The sequence below is a fragment of the Xiphophorus hellerii genome, chromosome 13 (genome assembly GCF_003331165.1).
Source record: "Xiphophorus hellerii strain 12219 chromosome 13, Xiphophorus_hellerii-4.1, whole genome shotgun sequence".
NCBI lineage: Eukaryota > Metazoa > Chordata > Actinopteri > Cyprinodontiformes > Poeciliidae > Xiphophorus > Xiphophorus hellerii.
Window position 1 is genome coordinate 28,233,266 of NC_045684.1, and position 10,178 is coordinate 28,243,443.

General features: G+C 41.4%; 1 protein-coding gene across 1 annotated transcript; it reads left to right on the forward strand.

Annotated features, from left to right (window-relative positions):
* Positions 1 to 2,077: 2,077 nt before the first annotated feature.
* On the forward strand, positions 2,078 to 9,066 carry LOC116731537 (serine incorporator 1-like). Its single transcript, XM_032581349.1, has 10 exons — positions 2,078 to 2,208; positions 3,598 to 3,759; positions 3,875 to 4,047; positions 5,163 to 5,242; positions 5,324 to 5,461; positions 5,546 to 5,715; positions 6,749 to 6,839; positions 6,925 to 7,084; positions 7,394 to 7,609; positions 7,681 to 9,066. The coding sequence occupies exons 1-10, from the start codon at positions 2,170 to 2,172 to the stop codon at positions 7,817 to 7,819; spliced, it is 1,368 nt and encodes a 455-aa protein (XP_032437240.1). The 5' UTR covers positions 2,078 to 2,169; the 3' UTR covers positions 7,820 to 9,066.
* The last annotated feature ends 1,112 nt before the right edge of the window (positions 9,067 to 10,178 follow it).

Here is a 10,178-nt window from a genome sequence, read left to right on the forward strand (position 1 = left end):
CATGATCATGTTCTTAAGAGTATGTATTAAATATTTGGTCGGGGCTCATTGGGGGTTTTCGGTTCCCTTAATAGAATACTGTGAGGGTTTAGATCAGGCCAGATGGCTGGACCCTTCATTGGTTGCATAGTTCTCGGTGTGAGAACAGCCATGGCCGGAACGGACGGGGGTGCGCGTCATTTATCCTCTGTCCCCTGCACTTTTTTCAACCGTTACACCTGTTTGATTCAATGCTGTGTGGTAACAAGTTTTTCCGAGCCGTGTTTAAATGCACCATGAGCGAGCACGTGCAATACTGGGAATTTTTGCTATTGATTAAATATCAAGTAATTACAGAGCTAGTGTCGCAGATACAAATACCGATATTATTGTTTATTTAATGTCATTATCACTGGATAATTTGGTGATTCCACTTCAGTTGGTTGATTATGATCATGATGAAATACAGATACATGATTTCAGGCAAACCACACATGTTTTTACTAAAACAATGTTGAAAAACTAGAGTAGAATAGAAATAACATAATTCCTTTAGTATAATATTACACATAGTTGTTTAGGATAGCTCAGTCTGTACCTGTAATCTGCATATAACCTAAACAGGAATCCTATTGTTTCTTTCATAGTTAATTCCAAAGGGTTATTATATTCAGCCAAATTCATATTTTCTTCCTTCCTTCCTTCCATCCATCCATCCATCCATCCATCCATCCATCCATCCATCCATTTTCTAACATCCTTGTCCTTAGTGGGGTCAGGAGGTGCTGGTGTCTATCTCCAGCTAACATTCTGGGCGAGAGGCGGGGTCACCCTGGACAGGTCGCCAGTCTGTCGCAGGGCAACACAGAGACAGACAGGACACACAACCATACACACACACACTGACACCTAGAATTTAGAGAGACCAATTAACCTGATAGTCATGTTTTTGGACTGTGGTAGGAAGCTGGAGAACCCGGAGAGAGAACCCAGCATGCACAGGGAGAACATGCTAACTCCATGCAGAAAGACGCCGGGGCGGGAATCGAACCCAGGACCTTCTTGCTGCAAGGCAACAGTGCTACAAATTCATATTTAAAATTTGAGAAATGTATCTTTACATAACTGCACTCAAGTCATCCTAATTTAATCCAGCGACTGGCCCGTACTTTTTAAAGTAACGGTTGTGTGCTTAAATGTTTTTTTGTTTTGTTTTTTTATCAATTAAATCAAATCACTTTTTATCCGTATATAGCCAAATTATATAACTATGAAATTCGATATTATTTAATTTCAAGAAGTACTCATCGAATGCAAAGACAGTTATTTATTAATATTTTTGAGTTTGTTGATGGGTTTAGCAATACATTCTGCTACACCTCTTCCTTTGGGGATATACGATCCTGACATGACCCAAAATGAAAACGGGTTTGACACTCCGGCCCTAGAGACAGACAAGCCATACATTTCCCAAATTCCAGCTTATTCACCAACCAGGTTCATTGCTTCTTTCAGGAAGATAAGAGCTTCTTCAGTTAAAGATATATCTTTTAAAGGTGTTCACGCCACCTGCTGTTAGACCATGGTTGCTGCTGTCCCTCATGATGTCGCCCCACATATCTTCTGTGGCTTGATGTTAAACGTAAAGCCAACAGTGGCCTAACATGTAAAGGGCTCTAAAGTGATTTAGTTCTTGCTTCAAGTGTACAAAATTAGTGGACAGATTTCACGCCGTTACATACGAAAAAGGCATGCCTATTTAGGACATTTTTCTTAATATAATTTAAATTGTTTTGAAATATGGACACAAACCAATGCTAATTGCGCTTTAACTGTTTGAGAAGGAAATTTGTTGACAAGCTCCGTGAATAAGAGCGGAGCGGTACTAATGAGGTCACGAGTGGGTTCCTGATAGAAGTAACGCCCAGAACAACCAACTCTTGAGCTGAGATTTGTATGAATTTAACCGAACACTGCCGGAAAATGAACGAGTAACAAAATAAAACCAACAGTGAGCCGCAACAATAGAGTCTCAGCGCAATCTGACTTTCACGCACCTTTATTTTGAAAGAAACCGACAGATTTATGTCTCCTATTTCACAGCAACTTGACGTCACCGTTTTTCTTTGAGTTTCTTCCTGAACTTTTTTAGCTCATACAGTTGTAGACCGAACGGAGAAATAAACCATAATGGGAGCTTGTTTGGCTGTTGGTTCTCTTGCCAGCTGCGTGAGTACCAACTCTGCTTCCTTTGTAGAATATAATATGGGTTCTCTCGTTACTATTGATCAATTAGCAAAGTTTTTTGGTTTTTTTTTTGCGTTGTTCGACCAGACACGCCTGTCTGGATAGCAACACCGCTTCAAGTGAAACTACGCCACAAAAAGAAAAAAATATTTAGCGTACGAGATTTTTATTGTTTTTTTTTTTAGCACAATTGCTCTAAACAAGTGGCTACGTAGTTCAGCCTGTGTTTAAATTTTTGTCTTCAAGCTGTATAATTTATCAACTCTCGTTACGTTTAATAAAGCAAAATTACGTTAAAGTATAATTTTTAAATGTTTGACTCATTGTTCAGTTTTCGGAACAGTGGCCCTCTGTGGTGGACCTTATAACTTTATTGACTGTCAACAGAACACAGGCTCTTTTTAGAAACAGCGAGTTAAACGGTTGCAGCGTCATTTCCGTGTTTTGTTTGGCACATGACGTCACTGTTTTTGTTTGTACCAAACGGGAATGGACGAAATTTCTATCAATGCTAAAGTTTCTTCTGTGACTCAACATTGTGGTCAAATGTGAAAAGCCTTGCTTGTCTGTGCAGGTGTTCTGCCCAGAACTCTTCATGTGGCAGAGTTTCAGCGAAACCTGGTTCAAGTTCTGTAGAAAAAAGAAAAACTCCTTTTAAGCACCTTTTGCTATCCAAATATTAATCGGTTAATTGAAAGCTAAAAATAGTGTATTGATGCTGAATCCAGCAGAAAGGGCTGAGCTTTTCACATGTTGATGTTAGAAGTATTTTTGTTAGCTACAGGATCCATCTTTTGCTACAAATGGCCAAGCTTTCACTAACATTCTTGAATTTTGGGGAACAGGTGTTTCAAAGTGTTTGGTTGGTTTGACAGTGCAGTGTGAAGGAGAGCAGCAGCAGCTAAAAATGGAAAGAGATGTTGCAACTCTTAAACCCAATCGAACTAGTCTACCGGACTATCAAGTGTGAAACCTGATAGCTGCTGTGATCACCCCTTAAATTTCTTTTAAGATCACAAGATATAAAGGGCATTATAATCAAAATCTATTAATATTATAATTATTATTATTAAATCTACTAGTGTGAGGTGATGCACGCTGATGGTGTACAGAGGATGGATGATCTCGGTGTATTTCTCGTGACTCATGCTGGACCTCCCTTGTGATCCGGTTTGCAGTGCTCTGCTGAGGAGGATTGATTGTTTTTGTCCTAACCTGATTAAAACTTGTGAAGTAGCTCTTTGGTTCTGGTCTCCTGTGGGTTCCAGGAGCAAACATTTTTGCTCCCCCCATGCCTGACCAACACATTCATCCCACCCTACACACTCTTCTACCTCCAGTCCTAATATCCCCACTCCATTCCTCCTCCAGGCATCCTGCTTGTGCGGCTCGGCCTCCTGCCTCTTGTCGTCATGCTGCCCTTCCACATACAACTCCACCATCAGCCGGCTGGCCTTCTCCTTCCTGCTGCTGCTGGGAACTCTGGTGTCCGGCATTATGATTCTTCCGGGCATGGAGGAACATCTGAACAAGGTACTTGACAGGAAATAAAATCTGATTGGACAACAGGGATGTGTTACAGTAGATGAAGACGAGCAGCGTTGTTAATCCGGCCCCGTGTTTTTGTGGGCGTTCTGTGACGCCCCAGATTCCAGGTTTCTGTAGTGGAACTATCATCTCGGGTGTGAACTGTGACATCTTCGTGGGCTACAAGTCTGTGTACCGCATGTGCTTCGCCATGGCCTGCTTCTTCTTCCTGTTCTCCATCATCATGATCCGAGTGCGCAGCAGCAAGGACCCCCGAGCGAGCATCCAAAACGGGTTGGTACAGCAGAGAAGCGCCACACTGACATCTGATGGTCAAATGTGTGCATTGCAGATTTTTTTGAGAACTGGCTTTTTTCCCCATCGTCACCTTTCTAAAAATAATGGTCTAATTCATTATTTACCAAAAGTGATCTTTTTTCCAAAATCACCTTCTGAGAAAAAAATTTGCAGATTTTTTTTCTCCTTTTTTTTTGTTGCTAAAATCAATTTTGGCAAAAAATTAGTTAGGCCATTGTTTTAGAAAGGTGATGACATTTTGTTTTGTTGCTACCTCAAACTGACATGGGTGTATATGTGATGGATGAACCATTGTTTTTTTGTGCCTCCATATTCTGAAAGTATCATCTTAATCTTGCTTTGTGCTTCTCCACAACTTGACCCTTGACCTGTTTGCTGTCTTCAGGAAGTTGTTTGTTCTCTGATATTTTCTTCTAAACCTCTGAAGCTGAGACGAAATTACACACAGCAGATATTTGATTAGAGATTTGGGAAGGCTTTGTTCCATCAGATTTTATTTAAAGGTGTCAGTAAAAGCAGCTGAGTACAAACGTTTGCTGAACTTCAAACCAGTTCTCAGTAAATAAAGTTGAAGAGAAAATTAAAAATGTATGTGCTGTAGAAAAAGACAGATATAAATAGTTGGAGCAAATGAAATGTGAGAATGTTTCTAATCAAGACTGTAACCAAGTCTGTCACAATAATCAATCAATTATTTGTGTGATAAATTGAAATGAGCTTCCATTCTGATGATTAATATTTTTTTGAAGGACGATTTTGTTGAACCAGACATTATAAACCATTTTATTCATGGTTTATGTGTGGTTTTTATTTCGGGTGTATTTATTGTTTTTGGTTGTTGTGTGTTTTTTAATTTGTATATTTAAAATGTCTTCCGGTTCCAGTGTGGAGGGTTCGCCACGTTGATAAAGTGTTCTTGAACACTTCATCAGTGTTTGAGAAGGTGAACTTGTGTTATCATGTCTTTATCATATAGTAGTCAATGACAATATTACAGTTTATCGCAATCATTTTTGATTGCGCTAAACATATTTTAGCCAGCAAAATGTGTTATTGTGACAGGCCTAACGGTGGCCTTTGGCCCTTTCTAGGTTCTGGTTCTTCAAGTTTCTGGCCCTGGTTGGTCTGACTGTGGGAGCGTTCTACATTCCTGATGGCACCTTTAACACCGGTATGTTGCCTGTTGTATACAGCAAACAAGCATCTGCGTGAGGTCACAAGTGTCACTTAGCTGCCTCCTCTGTGTTGTCAGTGTGGTACTACTTTGGCGTGGTGGGCTCCTTCGTCTTCATCATCATCCAGCTCATCCTGCTGGTCGACTTTGCTCATTCCTGGAACCAGTCGTGGCTAGAGAAGGCCGAGAACGGAAACACAAAGTGCTGGTTTGCAGGTAGAAAGCTCTCCCGTGTCGACGTGTCGTAGGGCCGGCCAGCGGAGCCGCTCTCTGACTCCGTGACTGTCGTTCCTTCTCCAGCCCTGCTGTCGTTCACCTTCGCCTTTTACGCCCTGGCCTTTACCGCCGTCGTCCTCTTCTATGTGTTTTACACCCAACCTGCCGACTGCACCGAGCACAAGGTCTTCATCAGCCTCAACTTCCTCTTCTGCATCGCTGTGTCCATCGTGGCCATTCTGCCCAAAGTTCAGGTAACGTTGCACTGCAAAAACACTGAATCTGATCAAGTTTTTTTTTGTTGGTCTAGTTTCTAGAGCGAGTTTCTTGGTACACTTGAAATGAGACAAAACTAACTGTAGAAGTTGTTGTAAGCCAGTAATTTCTTAATATTGATTAAAAGCAGGTACTCATTCCACTGGATAGATGGGTTTTAGCACAGTTAGAATTTAAAGTACAAATAACACGCCAATGTATCTTCTTTTTTGTAGAGCGTTCTCTCTATGCCAGTGGATTTTTTGTTTACTTTTTTATGATCTGTAATTCACCAATTAGCATACAAAACAAACATTACAGAGTAGCAAACAGAGGTATTAATCTATAGCAAATATTAAGCAAAAAGAGCAAACAAAGATAATATCCAAAACAAAAGAACAACAAAGGCGTGTGAAAGAAAAAAAAATTAATGGAGACATTTAAGAAACAGAACATAACCAAGTGGTGACAACAAAAATGGAATTGTTTAACATATGTGGGTTAGGATAATTCTTTCTTATCTTGGCAGTTATTTTTTCTTCTTTTTTCTTTTTATATTATGTGTTGTGACTTTTGTCAGAGTATTGAAACTGTGAAGCATGTTGTCTTAAACTGTTGTAAAGACTTGGATGAAAGGAAACATTTGCTGGACCAAATGGCAACTCAAGTATCACACATTGTTTCTATGTAGTATTGGATTGGCAATCCAGTGTATGTGGAGGCAAATATTAGGTGTCTTTTCTGTAGATTTAAGAAGTCATAGGATGTGGAACTTTTAGGTGGCACTAATACACCTTTATGTACGTAAGCTGCCTTTAAGGTTCACATGAGAAGAATAAGGAAATACAGAAAACATCAAGGTGATTGGCCAGAGTTGCGGTAAAGTGTTGATGACTGGGGAAACTTGCAAAATATATGAATGATGATTGAATTTGTTAGTAGTTGCGATCACAACTTTTTAGGGAGACTGATTGGAGTGTCTCCAGTGGGCTCGGCCCTGTTAAAGCGCCTCTCTGCTCCATTTGCTCACAGGAGGCTCAGCCCACCTCAGGCCTCCTCCAGGCTTCCATCATCTCCCTTTACACCATGTACCTCACCTGGTCAGCCATGACCAACAACCCCAGTAAGTCCCAGCAGACGTCATCCTGCTTTGTTTCACAAGTAGAGTAAAAACAGTCAGTAATCCTTATGCATTCTCCTCACCGTAGACAAGCAATGTAACCCCAGCCTGTTGAGTTTGGTCCAGTCCAAGCCTACTGCGTCACCTGTGGACCCCTCTCCCACACCTGCTCCAGGCAACGTGCAGTGGTGGGACGCGCAGAGCATTGTGGGACTCCTCATCTTCTTGTTCTGCACACTCTATGCCAGGTGCTCTATTGTTATTGCCTTTGTTTCTTGTAATTTTGGTGTTTGTGGTATACGGATAATGAGAACTCTAAATTTAGTGTCTTAGAAAACTAGAATACTGTGAAAAATATAATTTATAAAAACTGCCATCACACCCTAACTAGCTAATTAACTCCACACACCTGCAAGGGTTTTGTGAGCCTTTAAGGGTTTTGTGAGCGCGCTCTCATTCTGGGTGAGTCGACTGCAGAGTCTCAGACAGTTCCAGGGCTCCTCGCCCTGCGCTGCAGTGTGTTGCTGTTGGACCGACTGCCTTCTCTCTCCCCGCAGCATCCGCTCCTCCAACAACTCCCAGGTGAACAAGCTGATGCAGACGGAGGAGGGTCAGGGTCTGACTGCCGACCAGGACGTCTCAGCCGGGGAGGACAGAGTCCACCGGGCCGTGGACAACGAAGAGGAAGGAGTCACCTACAGCTACTCCTTCTTCCACTTCAGCCTCTTCCTGGCCTCTCTCTACATCATGATGACCCTCACCAACTGGTATCAGTAAGTATCCCACCCCCAACCCAGACTCCTGAACTCCCCGCTGCTGAGCTGATTGTCCTGTGAATCCCCAGACCCGGCACCGACAACAAGACCATGCAGACGGCCATGCCGGCCGTGTGGGTGAAGATCAGCTCCAGCTGGATTGGATTGGCCCTCTACTTGTGGACCCTGGTGGCTCCTGTGGCGCTTCCTGGCCGAGACTTCAGCTAGAAGTCTTGGCGCGCTGCACGTACCGCTGTGTTTCCTCCTAGCTGTCCATATACTGACGTTACTGTGTGTGTGTAGTTATGGGATGTTGAATGGAGAAGTTTGAGCTTTAATCACATTCCAGTTTTCTGCTCAGGTCTTTCCCTGTTAGTCATAGCTACTGAGAGCTTTACATGCTGAAGAAATCAGGACAGATCCCTCTAGTTCACTGGGGTCCAGACTTTTTTTTTTGTTGCCCTGGGGGCCAAAACTGGCATTCCACAAAATGTGTAAAATTAAAAATGCAAAAATTAGTTGGTGATTTTCAGCTTTACCTACTCAACAAAACATTTGTATCAAGTCTATGTATTACTATAAATATTAAACACAAACTGTTGCCTTTATTAAAAGAAAAAACATTTTCAAATTTCGAGTCAGCTGTTTTCTATTATGTCGGTCAAATTTGGATCACTCTTGACTTGTGGTCAGGGGCCAAACAAAATCTTTTAAAGGGCCACAAATGGGCCCCTAGGACACACTTTGGCCCCTGCTCTAATTAGTGTGTTTTGAGAAATAATAATGTTTCTAAACACATCTGCTGGGTTTGTTGTCCCCAGTCACAACAGAAGTACCTTATTGTTGGTTTCTGCCTTTGTATTGTTCAATTACTATGTTACAGCAGAGTGAAGATCAGATGTTGTCCTCCAGGTGACGCTGTTGTCCTTTTGATTTAATGTGTTGGCTTACTAAGATTTCCTCATCTTTCTGTTTTTAACCCTGGTTTCTCACAAAACCACCATATCAGGCTAGTCGGGATTCCTATAAGTCCTGCTTCACTTTCTTCATTGATCACATGATTCTCCTGGTGAAACACTGATGAACAACGTGCAATCACAAGATTAGCTTTAGCTGCTTCCTCAAGCATATTTCCTCCAGGTTTAGTTATGCTTCTGGGGAAACCTAATTTCTTTCTAAGGCTCTGCAGAGCCGCACTGATGCTCCAACGTCTCATCCAGAGGGACAATCTTTGACTTGTGTTTATTGCTTTAAACAGATTTCTGAACTAAACAACCAAATTTAAGCTCTGCACACAAGGCTCTTTTTTTTGTATTAAATCTGCCAAAGATATTTTCTTAGAACAGTTTAATAAAAACATTAGTTCATGTAATAACACAAATGAATATCAGGTTGTATTATTCCCACTGGTTAAATCTGAGACTGGTTTACTGTTTGTCTTTTTATGGCTTTTATTAAACTACTTTCAAACAACGCCTCAGCTGTCCCCTTGGTTTCAATCTTTGTTGCTTGAATCAAACTGGCTCGTTTTATTTTCAACAGCCTATTTGTTTCCTGTAAACACATAGACTTGCTGTAAATTAAATGAATTTGCAGAGCCTAAGTCTTCATTCCCGTGGACATTTTATTTTAATTATTTTATTGATTTTTTTTACAAATCAATCATGATTAAAAAAATTTGCAAAACTGATTTCTAAAAAGTGCAAATGCAAATATATAATTGTATACTCCCTCTAAAGAGGATATGTGTAATGTAAACGTGTTCTTTTTTTTATATTTACATATTTGTTAAAGCTGTCACAATATCGACAATAGAACATGAAACATAATTTGTGAAAACAGTCCAGATCTTCCACCTCCTCTCTGTGGTCCTACTGCTATCTGCAGAAATGCACCATGTCCAATCAGAAACAACCAATTAGAACCAGGAGGAGGGTCTTACTGCTGTCAGTCAAGCTTATGTACTCATTGTGCTAAAGGCAGAGAAGCAACTTGCCTTTAGAGGAAGACTGCTTATATGTAATCGGTGGTCATGCTAACTAGCTTTAGCATTGGTTATGGTGTCAGACTGCCCAAGGCAGCTGCATCTACTATGCAGGTGCTTCCCACAATTGGTGAGCGGAATAACAGCCAAAGGTGTTTCTACTAAACACTGACTGCAATGGGGTGAATATTAGTGCAATTATGTATATAATGTTAAATATGAAAGGCCTGTACTTGTATAGTGCTTTATCTTCTCCAGCCCATCGGCCTTTTTTTGTACACCGTGACAACATTTTGTTCTCTTCCCACCTACTCCTGTGACAAGTTTAAAAATGAGCCCCACACAGCAGTCTAATGAATACCACTGGGGCCAGCTATTTTAAAGAAGTGCATCCCCCACTTGGCTGCTGCAGAGTGTATTTTCTCCACCTGGGTTGCCTGGCGCTCGGAGTCCTCCAGGATGCCGGGTGGGCGCGGTCGACAGATGATCCTCTTGGGAAAGAGAAGAATATATGAAATCACAAAACGGCAGAGGAGAGTCTCCCCCAGCGGAGCCTGATTCTATAACTGGCTTATGCAACTGATCAGAGCCTCATCTGGCTTA